General features: G+C 49.0%; 1 protein-coding gene across 1 annotated transcript; it reads right to left on the reverse strand.

The window, feature by feature from the left end:
- Positions 1-66: 66 nt before the first annotated feature.
- On the reverse strand, positions 67-19,744 carry LOC135567252 (lysine-specific demethylase phf2-like; the record flags this gene model as incomplete). Its single annotated transcript, XM_065014675.1, has 5 exons — positions 67-134; positions 925-1,100; positions 1,172-1,290; positions 18,796-18,912; positions 19,382-19,744. Coding segments are annotated over 5 exons (843 nt in total), but the record flags the coding sequence as incomplete, so codon positions are not given.
- Between the last annotated feature and the right edge of the window lie 2,320 nt (positions 19,745-22,064).

Raw genomic sequence — 22,064 nt, forward strand, 5'->3', positions numbered from 1 at the left:
ACATACCCTGGGAAGAGAGGGGAGGAGGTAACATACCCTGGGAAGAGAGGGGAGGAGGTAACATACCTTGACAGCAGAGGGGAGGAGCTTTGGCTTCTTGGATGGGTGGATTGGGTCTTTGATGTTTGACAGGACTGGAACAGGAAGAGAAGAGACAGTCAATCAACAACTAGTAAATCAGAAGAGACAGTCAATACACAACTAGTAAATCAGAAGAGACAGTCAATACACAACTAGTAAATCAGAAGAGACAGTCAATACACAACTAGTAAATCAGAAGAGACAGTCAATACACAACTAGTAAATCAGAAGAGACAGTCAATACACAACTAGTAAATCAGTAGAATTAATTATTAAGTAAATACATCATTGTATACAGTATACTTTTTCCTATCTAGTCTCTGTCTCAGTGTCTCTGTCTCAGTGTCTCTGACCTCAGTGTCTCTGTCTCAGTGTCTCTGTCTCTCAGTGTCTCTGTCTCTCAGTGTCTCTGTCTCTCAGTGTCTCTGTCTCTCAGTGTCTCTGTCTCTGTCTCTCAGTCTCTCAGTCTCAGTGTCTCTGTCTCTCAGTGTCTCTGTCTCTCAGTGTCTCTGTCTCTCAGTGTCTCTGTCTCTGTCTCTCAGTGTCTCTGTCTCTCAGTGTCTCTCAGTGTCTCTGTCTCTCTGTCTCTCAGTGTCTCTGTCTCTCAGTGTCTCTGTCTCTCAGTGTCTCTGTCTCTCAGTGTCTCAGTGTCTCTGTCTCTCAGTGTCTCTGTCTCTCAGTGTCTCTGTCTCTCAGTGTCTCTGTCTCTCAGTGTCTCTGTCTCTCAGTGTCTCTGTCTCTCAGTGTCTCTGTCTCTCAGTGTCTCTGTCTCTGTCTCAGTAGTCACAGGACCATTTTCTCTCCAGTAGTAGTTTGTCATCTTTATGTGTCAGTAGTACTCACAGGATAAGTCCCTCTTGACGGCGTTCTTTTTCCTCCTGATGGGGAACTCATCAATCTTCAACTCTCCTTCGTCTGACACGTACTCGTACTCGTCTCTCACCGGCTTGGTCTTGTCCTCCTTTAGGTTTTGTAACGAGCTGAACACACTGGAGTTGGTCTGGGGCTTCAGCTTAGAACTGGGGGGGGGGACACAGGACAGTAAGGAACAGTCACAGACAGACACAACACATGTACACAGTATACATACCCTAGTAACTTCTTGTGTGTCAATGAGAATGAAAACTTGTCTTTGTTGCCTGATAGTGGCGTTCTCTCAAACTTGTGCTCTTCAGTTTCCATCTTCAGTAAGGAATCTGGTTTGCTGTTCTGTAACGGATATGAACAACAACGAGAACGTAATGTTACGTTTTAGAGGAAGAAGGACATACAACATGTTTATAACAAGGGAGAAAAGAAAAAGCCATATCTCAGACTGGCCAATAAAAATAAAAGATTAAGATGGACAACAGAACACAGACACTGGACAGAGGAACTCTGCCTAGAAGGCCAGCATCCCGGAGTCGCCTCTTCACTGTTGATGTTGGGACTGGACAGAGGAACTCTGCCTAGAAGGGCAGCATCCCGGAGTCACCTCTTCACTGTTGACATTGAGACTGGTGTTTTGTGGGTACTATTTAATGAAGCTGCCAGTTGAGGACTTGTGAGGCGTCTGTTTCTCAAACTAGACACACTAATGTACTTGTCCTCGTGCTCAGTTGTGCACCGCGGCCTCCCACTCCTCTTTCTATTCTGGTTGGAGACCGTTTGTGCTGTTCTGTGAAGGGAGTAGTACACAGCGTTGAACCAGATCTTCAGTTTCTTGCCAATTTCTCACATGGAATAGCCTTCGTTTCTCAGAACGAGAATAGACTGACGAGTTTCAGGAAAAAGTTATTTGTTTCGGGCCATTTTGAGCCTGTAATCGAACTCACAAATGATGATGCCCCAGATACTCAACTAGTCTAAAGAAGGCCAGTTTTACTGCTTCTTTAATCAGGACAACAGTTAACAGCTGTGCTAACACAATTGCAAAAGGGTTTTCTAATTATCAATTAGCCTTTTAAAATGATAAACTTGTATAAGTTAACACAACATGCCATTGGAACACAGGAGTGATGGTTGCTGATAATGGTGGTCTGTACTCCTATGTAGATATTCCATTGGAACACAGGAGTGATGGTTGCTGATAATGGGCCTCTGTACTCCTATGTAGATATTCCATTGGAACACAGGAGTGATGGTTGCTGATAATGGGTCTCTGTACTCCTATGTAGATATTCCATATGTAGATATTCCATTCAAAATAAGCCGTTTCCAGCTACAATAGTCATTTACAACATTAACAATGTCTACACTGTATTTCTGATCAATTCTGTTATTTTAAATGGACAAAAAATGTGCTTTTCTTTCAAAAACAAAGACATTTCTAAGTGACCCTAAACTTTTAAATGGTAGTATCTATCTACCAGGGTCTCCAGAAGAAGTGGTCTACCCTACTCTGATAAATATATATCTACCAGGGTCTCCAGAAGAAGTGGTCTACCCTACTCTGATAAATATATATCTACCAGGGTCTCCAGTCCATCAGAGAAACAGAGGTGGTCTGTGATTATCCATCTACCAGGTCCTATAGAAGATGTGGTCTGTGATTATCCATCTACCAGGTCCTATAGAAGATGTGGTCTGTGATTATCCATCTACCAGGTCCTATAGAAGATGTGGTCTGTGATTATCCATCTACCAGGTCCTATAGAAGATGTGGTCTGTGATTATCCATCTACCAGGTCCTATAGAAGATGTGGTCTGTGATTATCCATCTACCAGGTCCTATAGAAGATGTGGTCTGATCTGCCCTTAGTAGCTCTGACCGGTCTGCATCTCCATCTACCAGTCCATGTGTTAGTGTTTGAGCTGCAGCTAGTCCCACTCTTTAGAGGGACCAGGACCCTTGGAATGACTACAGACATTACAACCGGAACACTTTGGCGTACAAGTTTCCACGAAACTAAAGCCGACTAATGTCTTCCGTTCGCTCCAACTAAGCTGTCCTCCAGAACCCACCCCCCATGTTATCCAGCTATAATGACACAACAGCCTCCTGAGAGCAGGACCGCATCCTACATGGAGCCCTATACGCTGTAGCCAACTACTTTGGACCAAGAGTCCTCTACACCTTATAGGGGAATAGGTAGCATTTGGGAGCCCCTTCCACCAGCAGGACCCCGGGGCAGATGTGAATGCTTATGGGTGGAATGTTGTGGATATGACATAGTTGTGAGGACTGAGACGGTTGGCTGGGCCTGGGTTCTAGAAGCTTTGAACAGTTCCAGCACTCTAATTGTGAGTAAAAACCGCAGTGTTAGTTTAGCTGATTACTATGATCGATAGTGTGTTAATCACTTTACCATTATACCACGGTTTTCTGCTGGACTTCTCAGCTTCTCGAGCTTTAATAGAACAGAACCATTTGTATCTTCTTTGAAACAGCATCCAGCTTGAATTGGGTTCATTGTTCCGTTTACTTTGTTCCATGTGTTTTTAAAGCAGGCCAAGACAGCCTTGACTCAATCTATTCTGGGATGTTACCTTTCATTTTCAAATCAAACTATTATATATCTTAACTAAATTAACTACTCTATCTTACCTAAACTAACTTAACTACTCTGTATATAACTTAACTAACTACTCTGTATCTCACCTAACTTAACTAACTATATCTTACCTAACTTAATTATTCTATATCTTACCTAACTGAACTAACTATTCTATATCTTACCTAACTTAACTAACTATTCTATATCTTACCTAACTTAACTAACTATTCTATATCTTACCTAACTTAACTAACTATTCTGTACCTAACTTAACTAACTATTCTATATCTTACCTAACTTAACTAACTATTCTATATCTTACCTAACTTAACTAACTACTCTGTATCTAACTTAACTAACTACTCTGTATCTAACTAACTACTCTGTACCTAACTTAACTAACTACTCTGTATCTAACTTAACTAACTACTCTGTATCTAACTAACTACTCTGTACCTAACTTAACTAACTACTCTGTATCTAACTAGCCAACAGAGACAGCAGAGGGTTAAATGTTTCCACGCTATACGGAGGGAGCTCTAGCCAACAGACAGCAGAGGGTTAAATGTTTCCACGCTATACGGAGGGAGCTCTAGCCAACAGACAGCAGAGGGTTAAATGTTTCCACGCTATACGGAGGGAGCTCTAGCCAACAGACAGCAGAGGGTTAAATGTTTCCGCGCTATACGGAGGGAGCTCTAGCCAACAGACAGCAGAGGGTTGAATGTTTCCGCGCTATACGGAGGGAGCTCTAGCCAACAGACAGCAGAGGGTTAAATGTTTCCACGCTATACGGAGGGAGCTCAGCCAACAGACAGCAGAGGGTTGAATGTTTCCACGCTATACGGAGGGAGCTCTAGCCAACAGAGACAGCAGAGGGTTGAATGTTTCCGCGCTATACGGAGGAGCTCTAGCCAACAGAGACAGCAGAGGGTTGAATGTTTCAGCTATACGGAGGGAGCTCTAGCCAACAGAGACAGCAGAGGGTTGAATGTTTCCACGCTATACGGAGGGAGCTCTAGCCAACAGAGACAGCAGAGGGTTAAATGTTTCCGCTATACGGAGGGAGCTCTAGCCAACAGAGACAGCAGAGGGTTAAATGTTTCCGCTATACGGAGGAGCTCTAGCCAACAGACAGCAGAGGGTTAAATGTTTCCACGCTATACGGAGGGAGCTCTAGCCAACAGAGATAGCAGAGGGTTAAATGTTTCCACGCTATACGGAGGGAGCTCTAGCCAACAGAGACAGCAGAGGGTTAAATGTTTCCACGCTATACGGAGGAGCTCTAGCCAACAGAGACAGCAGAGGTTAAATGTTTCACGCTATACGGAGGAGCTCTAGCCAACAGACAGCAGAGGGTTAAATGTTTCCACGCTATACGGAGGGAGCTCTAGCCAACAGAGACAGCAGAGGGTTGAATGTTTCCGCTATACGGAGGGAGCTCTAGCCAACAGACAGCAGAGGGTTGAATGTTTCCGCTATACGGAGGAGCTCTAGCCAACAGAGACAGCAGAGGGTTGAATGTTTCCGTGCTATACGGAGGGAGCTCTAGCCAACAGACAGCAGAGGTTAAATGTTTCCCACGCTATACGGAGGGAGCTCTAGCCAACAGAGACAGCAGAGGGTTAAATGTTTCCACGCTATACGGAGGGGAGCTCTAGCCAACAGAGACAGCAGAGGGTTAAATGTTTCCACGCTATACGGAGGGAGCTCTAGCCAACAGACAGCGGAGGGTTGAATGTTTCCGCGCTATACGGAGGGAGCTCTAGCCAACAGACAGCAGAGGGTTAAATGTTTCCACGCTATACGGAGGGAGCTCTAGCCAACAGAGACAGCAGAGGGTTGAATGTTTCCGCTATACGGAGGAGCTCTAGCCAACAGAGACAGCAGAGGGTTAAATGTTTCCACGCTATACGGAGGGAGCTCTAGCCAACAGAGACAGCAGAGGGTTAAATGTTTCCACGCTATACGGAGGGAGCTCTAGTCAACAGAGACAGCAGAGGGTTAAATGTTTCCACGCTATACGGAGGGAGCTCTAGCCAACAGACAGCAGAGGGTTAAATGTTTCCACGCTATACGGAGGGAGCTCTAGCCAACAGACAGCAGAGGGTTAAATGTTTCCGCGCTATACGGAGGGAGCTCTAGCCAACAGAGACAGCAGAGGGTTAAATGTTTCCACGCTATACGGAGGGAGCTCTAGCCAACAGAGACAGCAGAGGGTTGAATGTTTCCGCGCTATACGGAGGGAGCTCTAGCCAACAGACAGCAGAGGGTTAAATGTTTCCACGCTATACGGAGGGAGCTCTAGCCAACAGAGACAGCAGAGGGTTAAATGTTTCCACGCTATACGGAGGGAGCTCTAGCCAACAGAGACAGCAGAGGGTTAAATGTTTCCACGCTATACGGAGGGAGCTCTAGCCAACAGACAGCAGAGGGTTAAATGTTTCCACGCTATACGGAGGGAGCTCTAGCCAACAGAGACAGCAGAGGGTTGAATGTTTCCACGCTATACGGAGGGAGCTCTAGCCAACAGACAGCAGAGGGTTGAATGTTTCGCTATACGGAGGGAGCTCTAGCCAACAGAGACAGCAGAGGGTTGAATGTTTCGCTATACGGAGGGAGCTCTAGCCAACAGAGACAGCAGAGGGTTAAATGTTTCCACGCTATACGGAGGGAGCTCTAGCCAACAGACAGCAGAGGGTTAAATGTTTCCGCGCTATACGGAGGGAGCTCTAGCCAACAGAGACAGTAGAGGGTTGAATGTTTCCGCGCTATACGGAGGGAGCTCTAGCCAACAGACAGCAGAGGGTTAAATGTTTCCACGCTATACGGAGGGAGCTCTAGCCAACAGAGACAGCAGAGGGTTAAATGTTTCGCTATACGGAGGAGCTCTAGCCAACAGACAGCAGAGGTTAAATGTTTCCACGCTATACGGAGGGAGCTCTAGCCAACAGAGACAGCAGAGGGTTAAATGTTTCCACGCTATACGGAGGAGCTCTAGCCAACAGACAGCAGAGGGTTGAATGTTTCCACGACGGAGGAGCTCTAGCCAACAGAGACAGCAGAGGGTTAAATGTTTCCACGCTATACGGAGGGAGCTCTAGCCAACAGAGACAGCAGAGGGTTAAATGTTTCCACGCTATACGGAGGGAGCTCTAGCCAACAGACAGCAGAGGGTTGAATGTTTCCGTGCTATACGGAGGGAGCTCTAGCCAACAGACAGCAGAGGGTTAAATGTTTCCACGCTATACGGAGGGAGCTCTAGCCAACAGAGACAGCAGAGGGTTAAATGTTTCCACGCTATACGGAGGGAGCTCTAGCCAACAGAGACAGCAGAGGGTTAAATGTTTCCACGCTATACGGAGGGAGCTCTAGCCAACAGACAGCAGAGGGTTGAATGTTTCGGCTATACGGGGAGCTCTAGCCAACAGACAGCAGAGGGTTAAATGTTTCCACGCTATACGGAGGGAGCTCTAGCCAACAGAGACAGCAGAGGGTTGAATGTTTCCGCGCTATACGGAGGGAGCTCTAGCCAACAGAGACAGCAGAGGGTTAAATGTTTCCACGCTATACGGAGGGAGCTCTAGCCAACAGAGACAGCAGAGGGTTAAATGTTTCCACGCTATACGGAGGGAGCTCTAGCCAACAGAGACAGCAGAGGGTTAAATGTTTCCACGCTATACGGAGGGAGCTCTAGCCAACAGACAGCAGAGGGTTAAATGTTTCCACGCTATACGGAGGGAGCTCTAGCCAACAGAGACAGCAGAGGGTTAAATGTTTCCGCGCTATACGGAGTGGAGCTCTAGCCAACAGAGATAGCAGAGGGTTAAATGTTTCACGCTATACGGAGGGAGCTCTAGCCAACAGACAGCAGAGGGTTAAATGTTTCCACGCCATACGGAGGGAGCTCTAGCCAACAGAGACAGCAGAGGGTTAAATGTTTCCACGCTATACGGAGGGAGCTCTAGCCAACAGACAGCAGAGGGTTAAATGTTTCCACGCTATACGGAGGGAGCTCTAGCCAACAGAGACAGCAGAGGGTTGAATGTTTCCACGCTATACGGAGGGAGCTCTAGCCAACAGACAGCAGAGGGTTGAATGTTTCCGCGCTATACGGAGGGAGCTCTAGCCAACAGAGACAGCAGAGGGTTGAATGTTTCCGCGCTATACGGAGGGAGCTCTAGCCAACAGAGACAGCAGAGGGTTAAATGTTTCCACGCTATACGGAGGGAGCTCTAGCCAACAGACAGCAGAGGGTTAAATGTTTCCGCGCTATACGGAGGAGCTCTAGCCAACAGAGACAGCAGAGGGTTAAATGTTTCCGCGCTATACGGAGGGAGCTCTAGCCAACAGACAGCAGAGGGTTAAATGTTTCCACGCTATACGGAGGGAGCTCTAGCCAACAGACAGCAGAGGGTTAAATGTTTCCACGCTATACGGAGGGAGCTCTAGCCAACAGAGACAGCAGAGGGTTAAATGTTTCCACGCTATACGGAGGGAGCTCTAGCCAACAGAGACAGCAGAGGGTTAAATGTGTCCACGCTATACGGAGGGAGCTCTAGCCAACAGACAGCAGAGGGTTAAATGTTTCCGCGCTATACGGAGGGAGCTCTAGCCAACAGACAGCAGAGGGTTAAATGTTTCCGCGCTATACGGAGGGAGCTCTAGCCAACAGAGACAGCAGAGGGTTGAATGTTTCCGTGCTATACGGAGGGAGCTCTAGCCAACAGACAGCAGAGGGTTAAATGTTTCCACGCTATACGGAGGGAGCTCTAGCCAACAGAGACAGCAGAGGGTTAAATGTTTCCACGCTATACGGAGGGAGCTCTAGCCAACAGAGAGCAGAGGGTTAAATGTTTCCACGCTATACGGAGGGAGCTCTAGCCAACAGACAGCAGAGGGTTAAATGTTTCCACGCTATACGGAGGGAGCTCTAGCCAACAGACAGCAGAGGGTTAAATGTTTCCACGCTATACGGAGGGAGCTCTAGCCAACAGACAGCAGAGGGTTAAATGTTTCCGCGCTATACGGAGGGAGCTCTAGCCAACAGAGACAGCAGAGGGTTGAATGTTTCCGCGCTATACGGAGGGAGCTCTAGCCAACAGAGACAGCAGAGGGTTGAATGTTTCCGCGCTATACGGAGGGAGCTCTAGCCAACAGAGACAGCAGAGGGTTAAATGTTTCCACGCTATACGGAGGGAGCTCTAGCCAACAGACAGGAGAGGGTTAAATGTTTCCACGCTATACGGAGGGAGCTCTAGCCAACAGACAGCAGAGGGTTAAATGTTTCCGCGCTATACGGAGGGAGCTCTAGCCAACAGAGACAGCAGAGGGTTAAATGTTTCCGCGCTATACGGAGGGAGCTCTAGCCAACAGAGACAGCAGAGGGTTGAATGTTTCCGCGCTATACGGAGGGAGCTCTAGCCAACAGACAGCAGAGACCTGAGGACACCGTCCAACCTGGAGCTGAGTGAGGAGTGTTTGGTCTGATGCTATTTCGAAAGAAGAAAAAGCTAAAAATAAAGTACATTACAGTGATATATTTGACTTTATGGGGACTAAATGCTGACCAGATGCAAAGGAAAAGGCCTTTGGGCCTCAGAACCCCCCTCCTGCTGTTCACTGGCACTGATTCCACCTGACGATCTGTTCACCATCTGCCTTGGTCTGTCTCCCCCCTGTCTGGTACCTCCACCACACTCCCCCCTCTCCCCCCTGTCTGGTACCTCCACCACACTCCCCCCTCTCTGGTACAGGTACCTCCACCACACTCCCCCTCTCTCCTGTCTGGTACAGGTACCTCCACCCACTCCCCTCTCTCCCTGTCTGGTACAGGTACCTCCACCACACTCCCCCTCTCTCCCTGTCTGGTACAGGTACCTCCACCACACTCCCCCCCTCTCCCTGTCTGGTACAGGTACCTCCACCACACTCCCCCTCTCTCCTGTCTGGTACAGGTACCTCCACCACACTCCCCTCTCCCCGTCTGGTACAGGTACCTCCACCACACTCCCCCTGTCTGGTACAGGTACCTCCACCACACTCCCCTGCCTGGTACAGGTACCTCCCACCACACTCCCCCTCTCCCCCTGTCTGGTACAGGTACCTCCACCACACTCCCCCTGTCTGGTACAGGTACCTCCCACCCACTCTCTCCCTGTCTGGTACAGGTACCTCCACCACACCCCCCTCTCCCCTGTCTGGTACAGGTACCTCCACCACACTCCCCCCTCTCTCCCTCTCTGGTACAGGTACCTCCACCACACTCCCCCTCTCTCCCTGTCTGGTACAGGTACCTCCACCACTCCCCCTCTCTCCTGTCTGGTACAGGTACCTCCACCACACTCCCCCTCTCCTGTCTGGTACAGGTACCTCCACCACACTCCCCCTGTCTGGTACAGGTACCTCCACCACACTCCCCTCTCCCCCTGTCTGGTACCTCCACCACACTCCCCCCTCTCCCTGTCTGGTACAGGTACCTCCACCACACTCCCCCTGTCTGGTACAGGTACCTCCACCACACTCCCCCTCTCCCCCTTTCTGGTACCTCCACCACACTCCCCCTCTCTCCCTGTCTGGTACAGGTACCTCCACCACACTCCCCCTCTCCCTGTCTGGTACAGGTACCTCCACCACACTCCCCCTCTCCCTGTCTTTCTGGTACCTCCACCACACTCCCCCTCTCTCCCTGTCTGGTACAGGTACCTCCACCACACTCCCCCTCTCTCCCTGTCTGGTACAGGTACCTCCACCACACCCCCTCTCTCCCTGTCTGGTACAGGTACCTCCACCACACCCCCTCTCCCCTGTCTGGTACAGGTACCTCCTCCACACTCCCCCTCTCTCCCTGTCTGGTACAGGTACCTCCACCACACTCCCCCCTCTCCCTGTCTGGTACAGGTACCTCCACCACACTCCCCCTCTCTCCTGTCTGGTACAGGTACCTCCACAACACCCCCTCTCTCCCTGTCTGGTACAGGTACCTCCACCACACTCCCCCTCTCTCCTGTCTGGTACAGGTACCTCCACCACACTCCCCCTCTCTCCCTGTCTGGTACAGGTACCTCCCACCACACTCCCCCCTCTCTCCCTGTCTGCACAGTACAGGTACCTCCACCACACTCCCCCTCTCTCCCTGTCTGGTACAGGTACCTCCACCACACTCCCCCTCTCCCTGTCTGGTACAGGTACCTCCACCACACTCCCCCTCTCTCCCTGTCTGGTACAGGTACCTCCACCACACTCCCCTCTCCCCCCTGTCTGGTACAGGTACCTCCACCACACTCCCCCTCTCCCCCCTGTCTGGTACAGGTACCTCCACCACACTCCCCCTGTCTGGTACAGGTACCTCCACCACACTCCCCCTGTCTGGTACAGGTACCTCCACCACACTCCCCCTCTGGTACAGGTACCTCACCACACTCCCCTGTCTGGTACAGGTACCTCCACCACACTCCCCTGTCTGGTACAGGTACCTCCACCACACTCCCCTCTCCCTGTCTGGTACAGGTACCTCCACCACACTCCCCCTCTCCCTGTCTGGTACAGGTACCTCCACCACACCCCCTCTCCCTGTCTGGTACAGGTACCTCCACCACACCCCCTCTCCCCTGTCTGGTACAGGTACCTCCACCACACTCCCCCTCTCTCCCTGTCTGGTACAGGTACCTCCACCACACTCCCCTCTCCCCCTGTCTGGTACAGGTACCTCCACCACACTCCCCCTCTCTCCCTGTCTGGTACAGGTACCTCCACACATTCCCCCTCTCCCTGTCTGGTACAGGTACCTCCACCACACTCCCCCTGTCTGGTACAGGTACCTCCACCACACCCCCTCCCCCTGTCTGGTACAGGTACCTCCACCACACTCCCCCTCTCCCCCCTGTCCCCCTCTCCCCCTGTCTGGTACAGGTACCTCCACCACACTCCCCCTCCCCCTGTCTGGTACCTCCACCACACTCCCCCTCTCCCCCACCTCCACCCACCTCTCTCCTGTCTGGTACAGGTACCTCCACCACACTCCCCCTCTCCCCTGTCTGGTACAGGTACCTCCACCACTCCCCCTCTCCCCTGTCTGGTACAGGTACCTCCACCACACTCCCCCTCTCTCCTGTCTGGTACAGGTACCTCCACCACTCCCCCTCTCCCCTGTCTGGTACAGGTACCTCCACCACACTCCCCCTCTCTCCCTGTCTGGTACAGGTACCTCCACACACTCACACCTCTCTGTTCACCGCCTGTCTTGGTCTGTCTCCCCTGTCTCCCCTCTCTGTTCACTGTCTGTCTCCCCTGTCTGTCTTGGCCTGTCTCCCCTGCCTGTCTCCCCCTGTCTGTCTCCCCCTGTCTGTCTCGGCCTGTCTCCCCCTGTCTGTCTTGGCCTGTCTCCCCTGTCTGTCTTGGCCTGTCTCCCCCTGTCTGTCTTGGCCTGTCTCCCCTGTCTGTCTTGGCCCGTCTCCCCCTGTCTGTCTTGGCCCGTCTCCCCCTGTCTGTCTTGGGTCTCCCCCTGTCTGTCTTGGCCCGTCTCCCTGTCTGTCTTGGCCCGTCTCCCCCTGTCTGTCTTGGCCCGTCTCCCCCTGTCTGTCTTGGCGTGTCTCCCCCTCTCTGTTCACTGTCTGTCTTGGCCTGTCTCCCCCTGTCTGTCTTGGCCTGTCTCCCCCTCTCTGTTCACTGTCTGTCTTGGCCTGTCTCCCCTGTCTGTCTTGGCCTGTCCCCCTGTCTGTCTTGGCCTGTCTCCCCTCTCTGTTCACTGTCTGTCTTGGCCTGTCTCCCCCTGTCTCCCCCTCTCTGTTCACTGTCTGTCTTGGCCTGTCTCTCCCTGTCTGTCTTGGCCTGACTCCCCCTGTCAGTCTTGGCCTGTCTCCCCCTGTCTGTCTTGGCCTGTCTCCCCCTGTCTGTCTTGGCCCGTCTCCCCTGTCTGTCTTGGCCTGTCTCCCCCTGTCTGTCTTGGCCTGTCTCCCCCTGTCTGTCTTGGCCTGTCTCCCTCTCTGTTCACTGTCTTGGCCTGTCTCCCCCTCTCTGTTCACTGTCTGTCTTGGCCTGACTCCCCCTGTCTGTCTTGGCCTGTCTCCCCCTGTCTGTCTTGGCCTGTCTCCCCCTGTCTGTCTTGGCCTGTCTCCCCCTCTCTGTTCACTGTCTGTCTTGGCCTGTCTCTCCCTGTCTGTCTTGGCCTGACTCCCCCTGTCTGTCTTGGCCTGACTCCCCCTGTCAGTCTTGGCCTGTCTCCCCCTGTCTGTCTTGGCCTGTCTCCCCCTCTCTGTTCACTGTCTGTCTTGGCCTGTCTCCCCCTGTCTGTCTCGGCCTGTCTCCCCATGTCTGTCTTGGTCTGTCTCCCCCTGTCTGTCTTGGTCTGTCTCCCCCTCTCTGTTCACCATCTGTCTTGGCCTGTCTCCCCCTGTCTGTCTTGGCCTGTCTCCCCCTGTCTGTCTTGGTCTGTCTCCCCCTCTCTGTTCACCATCTGTCTTGGCCTGTCTCCCCCTGTCTGTCTTGGCCTGTCTCCCCCTCTCTGTTCACCATCTGTCTTGGTCTGTCTCCCCCTGTCTGTCTTGGCCTGTCTCCCCCTCTCTGTTCACCATCTGTCTTGGCCTGTCTCCCCCTGTCTGTCTTGGCCTGTCTCCCCTCTCTGTTCACCATCTGTCTTGGCCTGTCTCCCCCTGTCTGTTCACCATCTGTCTTGGCCTGTCTCCCCCTGTCTGTCTTGGCCTGTCTCCCCCTCTCTGTTCACCATCTGTCTTGGTCTGTCTCCCCTGTCTCCCCCTGTCTGTCTTGGCCTGTCTCCCCCTGTCTGTTCACCATCTGTCTTGGCCTGTCTCCCCCTGTCTGTCTTGGCCTGTCTCCCCCTCTCTGTTCACCATCTGTCTTGGCCTGTCTCCCCCTGTCTGTCTTGGCCTGTCTCCCCTCTCTGTTCACCATCTGTCTTGGCCTGTCTCCCCCTGTCTGTCTTGGCCTGTCTCCCCTCTCTGTTCACCATCTGTCTTGGCCTGTCTCCCCTGTCTGTCTTGGCCTGTCTCCCCTCTCTGTTCACCATCTGTCTTGGTCTGTCTCCCCCTGTCTGTCTTGGCCTGTCTCCCCTGTCTGTCTTGGCCTGTCTCCCCCTGTCTGTTCACCATCTGTCTTGGCCTGTCTCCCCCTGTCTGTCTTGGCCTGTCTCCCCCTCTCTGTTCACCATCTGTCTTGGCCTGTCTCCCCTGTCTGTCTTGGCCTGTCTCCCTCTCTGTTCACCATCTGTCTTGGCCTGTCTCCCCCTGTCTGTCTTGGCCTGTCTCCCCCTCTCTGTTCACCATCTGTCTTGGTCTGTCCCTTTTCTGTATCTGACCTAACTCAACCTGTTCTGTATCTGACCTAACTCAACCTGTATCTGACCTAACTCAACCTGTATCTGACCTAACTCAACCTGTATCTGACCTAACTCAACCTGTATCTGACCTAACTCAACCTGTATCTGACCTAACTCAACCTGTATCTGACCTAACTCAACCTGTATCTGACCTAACTCAACCTGTATCTGACCTAACTCAACCTGTATCTGACCTAACTCAACCTGTATCTGACCTAACTCAACCTGTTGTGTATCTGACCTAACTCAACCTGTATCTGACCTAACTCAACCTGTATCTGACCTAACTCAACCTGTATCTGACCTAACTCAACCTGTCCTGTATCTGACCTAACTCAACCTGTCCTGTATCTGACCTAACTCAACCTGTATCTGACCTAACTCAACCTGTATCTGACCTAACTCAACCTGTATCTGACCTAACTCAACCTGTATCTGACCTAACTCAACCTGTATCTGACCTAACTCAACCTGTATCTGACCTAACTCAATCTGTATCTGACCTAACTCAACCTGTATCTGACCTAACTCAACCTGTTGTGTATCTGACCTAACTCAACCTGTATCTGACCTAACTCAACCTGTTGTGTATCTGACCTAACTCAACCTGTATCTGACCTAACTCAACCTGTATCTGACCTAACTCAACCTGTATCTGACCTAACTCAACCTGTATCTGACCTAACTCAACCTGTATCTGACCTAACACAACCTGTATTTGACCTAACTCAACCTGTTGTGTATCTGACCTAACTCAACCTGTTGTGTATCTGACCTAACTCAACCTGTATCTGACCTAACTCAACCTGTATCTGACCTAACTCAACCTGTTCTGTATCTGACCTAACTCAACCTGTATCTGACCTAACTCAACCTGTATCTGACCTAACTCAACCTGTTGTGTATCTGACCTAACTCAACCTGTTCTGTATCTGACCTAACTCAACCTGTATCTGACCTAACTCAACCTGTATCTGACCTAACTCAACCTGTTCTGTATCTGACCTAACTCAACCTGTTCTGTATCTGACCTAACTCAACCTGTTGTGTATCTGACCTAACTCAACCTGTTGTGTATCTGACCTAACTCAACCTGTATCTGACCTAACTCAACCTGTATCTGACCTAACTCAACCTGTTCTGTATCTGACCTAACTCAACCTGTTCTGTATCTGACCTAACTCAACCTGTTCTGTATCTGACCTAACTCAACCTGTATCTGACCTAACTCAACCTGTATCTGACCTAACTCAACCTGTATCTGACCTAACTCAACCTGTTGTGTATCTGACCTAACTCAACCTGTTGTGTATCTGACCTAACTCAACCTGTTGTGTATCTGACCTAACTCAACCTGTTGTGTATCTGACCTAACTCAACCTGTATCTGACCTAACTCAACCTGTATCTGACCTAACTCAACCTGTATCTGACCTAACTCAACCTGTATCTGACCTAACTCAACCTGTTGTGTATCTGACCTAACTCAACCTGTATCTGACCTAACTCAACCTGTTGTGTATCTGACCTAACTCAACCTGTATCTGACCTAACTCAACCTGTATCTGACCTAACTCAACCTGTATTTGACCTAACTCAACCTGTTGTGTATCTGACCTAACTCAACCTGTATCTGACCTAACTCAACCTGTATCTGACCTAACTCAACCTGTATCTGACCTAACTCAACCTGTTCTGTATCTGACCTAACTCAACCTGTATCTGACCTAACTCAACCTGTATCTGACCTAACTCAACCTGTATCTGACCTAACTCAACCTGTTCTGTATCTGACCTAACTCAACCTGTTCTGTATCTGACCTAACTCAACCTGTATCTGACCTAACTCAACCTGTATCTGACCTAACTCAACCTGTTCTGTATCTGACCTAACTCAACCTGTATCTGACCTAACTCAACCTGTTGTGTATCTGACCTAACTCAACCTGTATCTGACCTAACTCAACCTGTTCTGTATCTGACCTAACTCAACCTGTTCTGTATCTGACCTAACTCAACCTGTTCTGTATCTGACCTAACTCAACCTGTTCTGTATCTGACCTAACTCAACCTGTTCTGTATCTGACCTAACTCAACCTGTTCTGTATCTGACCTAACTCAACCTGTTCTGTATCTGACCTAACTCAACCTGTTCTGTATCTGACCTAACTCAACCTGTATCTGACCTAACTCAACCTGTATCTGACCTAACTCAACCTGTATCTGACCTAACTCAACCTGTTGTGTATCTGACCTAACTCAACCTGTTGTGTATCTGACCTAACTCAACCTGTTGTGTATCTGACCTAACTCAACCTGTATCTGACCTAACTCAACCTGTATCTGACCTAACTCAACCTGTATCTGACCTAACTCAACCTGTATCTGACCTAACTCAACCTGTTGTGTATCTGACCTAACTCAACCTGTATCTGACCTAACTCAACCTGTTGTGTATCTGACCTAACTCAACCTGTATCTGACCTAACTCAACCTGTATCTGACCTAACTCAACCTGTATTTGACCCAACTCAACCTGTTGTGTATCTGACCTAACTCAACCTGTATCTGACCTAACTCAACCTGTTCTGTATCTGACCTAACTCAACCTGTTCTGTATCTGACCTAACTCAACCTGTTCTGTATCTGACCTAACTCAACCTGTATCTGACCTAACTCAACCTGTATCTGACCTAACTCAACCTGTATCTGACCTAACTCAACCTGTTCTGTATCTGACCTAACTCAACCTGTTCTGTATCTGACCTAACTCAACCTGTTCTGTATCTGACCTAACTCAACCTGTTCTGTATCTGACCTAACTCAACCTGTATCTGACCTAACTCAACCTGTATCTGACCTAACTCAACCTGTTCTGTATCTGACCTAACTCAACCTGTTCTGTATCTGACCTAACTCAACCTGTATCTGACCTAACTCAACCTGTATCTGACCTAACTCAACCTGTATCTGACCTAACTCAACCTGTTGTGTATCTGACCTAACTCAACCTGTTGTGTATCTGACCTAACTCAACCTGTATCTGACCTAACTCAACCTGTATCTGACCTAACTCAACCTGTATCTGACCTAACTCAACCTGTATCTGACCTAACTCAACCTGTATCTGACCTAACTCAACCTGTATCTGACCTAACTCAACCTGTTCTGTATCTGACCTAACTCAACCTGTTCTGTATCTGACCTAACTCAACCTGTCCTGTATCTGACCTAACTCAACCTGTCCTGTATCTGACCTAACTCAACCTGTATCTGACCTAACTCAACCTGTATCTGACCTAACTCAACCTGTATTTGACCTAACTCAACCTGTTCTGTATCTGACCTAACTCAACCTGTATCTGACCTAACTCAACCTGTATCTGACCTAACTCAACCTGTTGTGTATCTGACCTAACTCAACCTGTTGTGTATCTGACCTAACTCAACCTGTTGTGTATCTGACCTAACTCAACCTGTTGTGTATCTGACCTAACTCAACCTGTATCTGACCTAACTCAACCTGTATCTGACCTAACTCAACCTGTATTTGACCTAACTCAACCTGTATTTGACCTAACTCAACCTGTATCTGACCTAACTCAACCTGTATCTGACCTAACTCAACCTGTATCTGACCTAACTCAACCTGTTGTGTATCTGACCTAACTCAACCTGTTGTGTATCTGACCTAACTCAACCTGTATCTGACCTAACTCAACCTGTATTTGACCTAACTCAACCTGTATTTGACCTAACTCAACCTGTATTTGACCTAACTCAACCTGTATCTGACCTAACTCAACCTGTATCTGACCTAACTCAACCTGTATCTGACCTAACTCAACCTGTATCTGACCTAACTCAACCTGTATCTGACCTAACTCAACCTGTATCTGACCTAACTCAACCTGTATCTGACCTAACTCAACCTGTATCTGACCTAACTCAACCTGTATCTGACCTAACTCAACCTGTATCTGACCTAACTCAACCTGTATCTGACCCAACTCAACCTGTTCTGTATCTGACCTAACTCAACCTGTATCTGACCTAACTCAACCTGTATCTGACCTAACTCAACCTGTATCTGACCTAACTCAACCTGTATCTGACCTAACTCAACCTGTATCTGACCTAACTCAACCTGTATCTGACCTAACTCAACCTGTATCTGACCTAACTCAACCTGTATCTGACCTAACTCAACCTGTATCTGACCTAACTCAACCTGTATCTGACCTAACTCAACCTGTATCTGACCTAACTCAACATGTATCTGACCTAACTCAACCTGTATCTGACCTAGCTCAACCTGTCCTGTATCTGACCTAACTCAACCTGTCCTGTATCTGACCTAACTCAACCTGTCCTGTATCTGACCTAACTCAACCTGTCCTGTATCTGACCTAACTCAACCTGTCCTGTATCTGACCTAACTCAACCTGTCCTGTATCTGACCTAACTCAACCTGTCCTGTATCTGACCTAACTCAACCTGTCCTGTATCTGACCTAACTCAACCTGTATTTGACCTAACTCAACCTGTATCTGACCTAACTCAACCTGTATCTGACCTAACTCAACCTGTATCTGACCTAACTCAACCTGTATCTGACCTAACTCAACCTGTATCTGACCTAACTCAACCTGTATCTGACCTAACTCAACCTGTATCTGACCTAACTCAACCTGTATCTGACCTAATTCAACCTGTATCTGACCTAACTCAACCTGTATCTGACCTAACTCAACCTGTATCTGACCTAACTCAACCTGTATCTGACCTAACTCAACCTGTTCTGTATCTGACCTAACTCAACCTGTATCTGACCTAACTCAACCTGTTCTGTATCTGACCTAACTCAACCTGTATCTGACCTAACTCAAACTGTCCTGTAGCGTACCTTATATTTCCACTTGGCTTCCGTCTGTTTCTTGTTCTGTTCTCGGATCTCAAACTTCTCCAGGTCGTTCTGCTTACAGGTGTCCTTTTCCGACATGCTCAGGACATTCTTAGTCGCCTGTGAAGCAGGTAACACAGACATGACATCATATAGGTGATAAGTAACTGCTGCTAACCGTGTGTATGTGACCAATACAATTTGATTTGATATGAGGTAGAGTAGGACAGGTCAGCTTGCATGGTCTCACCTTGCCGCCCCCCCACCTTACCCTTCTTGGGTTGGTCCATCTAGGCCTATAGGGGTGTGTTTGTTACAGGCCCAGTCAGGTTAAACAGGTTAAACAGGTTAATAGCTCACCTTGCCCCCCCCCCCCCCACCTTACCCTTCTTGGGCTGGTCCATCTAGGCCTATAGGGGTGTGTTTGTTACAGGCCCAGTCAGGTTAAACAGGTTAAACAGGTTAATAGCTCACCTTGCCCCGCCCCCCCCCCACCTTACCCTTCTTGGGCTGGTCCATCTAGGCCTATAGGGGTGTGTTTGTTACAGGCCCAGTCAGGTTAAACAGGTTAAACAGGTTAATAGCTCACCTTGCCCCCCATCTTTCCTTTCTTGGGCTGGTCCATCTTGCTGAGGATGTCCTTGGCGTGAGACTCCAGAGCTGCCAGGCTGGAGGGCTTCGACGGAGGGGGGGGAGGAGGAGCAGGGACTTCCTTCTCTTTCTTTCCTTTCTTCCCTCCCTCCTTCGCTTTGGGGACCTTGGGAGGTTTGGGGACCTTTGGAGGTTTTGGTGGCTTGGAGGCCTTCTTCCTGGCTGGTTTCTCCCGAGGAGGAGGGGACGGGGAGGGGTGGCTGGAGGGGGAAGTAGGGTCCTCAGGCTCTAATGGGGCAGCAGGGGGTTCCTCCACAGGAGCCTTGCTACTCGAATCACTCTTAATGGCTTTAGCCGCATTCTGGACAACAACAAAACGGTCAGTTACCAAGATGTCTTTATCCGAGGACACTCACTTCACAATTTCCTCTCCTTATATTTTACACTGAACCATGACAACAGTCTGAGCTGTACGTTCATAGACCCTTTAGTAACCCAGTTCACTACAACACCCATAATGCAGCTGGGAGGTAATTTCTGTACTGTAACTATAAAGGGCTCTGCAAACAGAGCGTCGTATACGGTCCCAGAAATTATGCTGCACAATGTATATAGTATCACACAGAGAGCGACGCAAACAGAAAACACTCAGAGCGTAGAGTGTGTAGTGTGTAGACTGTGTAGTGTGTAGACTGTGTAGTGTGTAGACTGTGTAGTGTGTAGACTGTGTAGTGTGTAGACTGTGCAGTGTGTAGAGTGTAGACTGTAGTGTGTAGACTGTGTAGTGTGTAGAGTGTAGACTGTAGTGTGTAGACTGTGTAGTGTGTAGACTGTACTGTGTAGACTGTGTAGTGTGTAGACTGTGTAGTGTGTAGACTGTGCAGTGTGTAGAGTGTAGACTGTAGTGTGTAGACTGTGTAGTGTGTAGAGTGTAGACTGTAGTGTGTAGACTGTGTAGTGTGTAGAGTGTAGACTGTAGTGTGTAGACTGTGTAGTGTGTAGAGTGTGTAGTGTGTAGACTGTGTAGTGTGTAGACTGTGTAGTGTGTAGACTGTGTAGTGTGTAGACTGTGTAGTGTGTAGACTGTGTAGTGTGTAGAGTGTAGTGTGTAGACTGTGTAGTGTGTAGAGTGTAGTGTGTAGACTGTGTAGTGTGTAGTGTGTAGACTGTGTAGTGTGTAGAGTGTAGTGTGTAGACTGTGTAGTGTGTAGAGTGTAGTGTGTAGATTGTGTAGTGTGTAGTGTGTAGACTGTGTAGAGTGTAGTGTGTAGACTGTGTAGTGTGTAGACTGTGTAGTGTGTAGAGTGTAGTGTGTAGACTGTGTAGTGTGTAGAGTGTAGTGTGTAGACTGTGTAGTGTGTAGTGTGTAGACTGTGTAGTGTGTAGAGTGTAGTGTGTAGACTGTGTAGTGTGTAGACTGTGTAGTGTGTAGACTGTGTAGTGTGTAGACTGTGTAGTGTGTAGACTGTGTAGTGTGTAGACTGTGTAGTGTGTAGAGTGTAGTGTGTAGAGTGTAGTGTGTAGACTGTAGTGTGTAGACTGTGTAGTGTGTAGACTGTGTAGTGTGTAGAGTGTAGTGTGTAGACTGTGTAGTGTGTAGACTGTGTAGTGTGTAGACTGTGTAGTGTGTAGACTGTGTAGTGTGTAGTGTGTAAACTGTGTAGTGTGTAGACTGTGTAGTGTGTAGACTGTGTAGTGTGTAGACTGTGTAGTGTGTAGAGTGTAGACTGTGTAGTGTGTAGACTGTGTAGTGTGTAGACTGTGTAGTGTGTAGACTGTGTAGTGTGTAGACTGTGTAGTGTGTAGACTGTACTGTGTAGACTGTGTAGTCTGTAGACTGTGTAGTGTGTAGACTGTGTAGTGTGTAGAGTGTAGACTGTAGTGTGTAGACTGTGTAGTGTGTAGAGTGTAGACTGTAGTGTGTAGACTGTGTAGTGTGTAGTGTGTAGACTGTACTGTGTAGACTGTGTAGTGTGTAGACTGTGTAGTGTGTAGAGTGTAGACTGTAGTGTGTAGACTGTGTAGTGTGTAGAGTGTAGACTGTAGTGTGTAGACTGTGTAGTGTGTAGAGTGTAGACTGTAGTGTGTAGACTGTGTAGTGTGTAGACTGTGTAGTGTGTAGACTGTAGACTGTAGTGTGTAGACTGTGTAGTGTAGACTGTGTAGTGTGTAGACTGTGTAGTGTGTAGAGTGTGTAGTGTGTAGAGTGTAGACTGTAGTGTGTAGACTGTGTAGTGTGTAGTGTGTAGTGTGTAGACTGTGTAGTGTGTAGTGTGTAGACTGTGTAGTGTGTAGACTGTGTAGTGTGTAGACTGTGTAGTGTGTAGACTGTGTAGTGTGTAGACTGTACTGTGTAGACTGTGTAGTGTGTAGAGTGTAGACTGTAGTGTGTAGACTGTGTAGTGTGTAGAGTGTAGACTGTAGTGTGTAGACTGTGTAGTGTGTAGACTGTACTGTGTAGACTGTGTAGTGTGTAGACTGTGTAGTGTGTAGACTGTGCAGTGTGTAGAGTGTAGACTGTAGTGTGTAGACTGTGTAGTGTGTAGAGTGTAGACTGTAGTGTGTAGACTGTGTAGTGTGTAGAGTGTAGACTGTAGTGTGTAGACTGTGTAGTGTGTAGACTGTGTAGTGTGTAGACTGTAGACTGTAGTGTGTAGACTGTGTAGTGTGTAGTGTGTAGA

This window comes from Oncorhynchus nerka, unplaced genomic scaffold (assembly GCF_034236695.1).
Source record: "Oncorhynchus nerka isolate Pitt River unplaced genomic scaffold, Oner_Uvic_2.0 unplaced_scaffold_2282, whole genome shotgun sequence".
NCBI lineage: Eukaryota > Metazoa > Chordata > Actinopteri > Salmoniformes > Salmonidae > Oncorhynchus > Oncorhynchus nerka.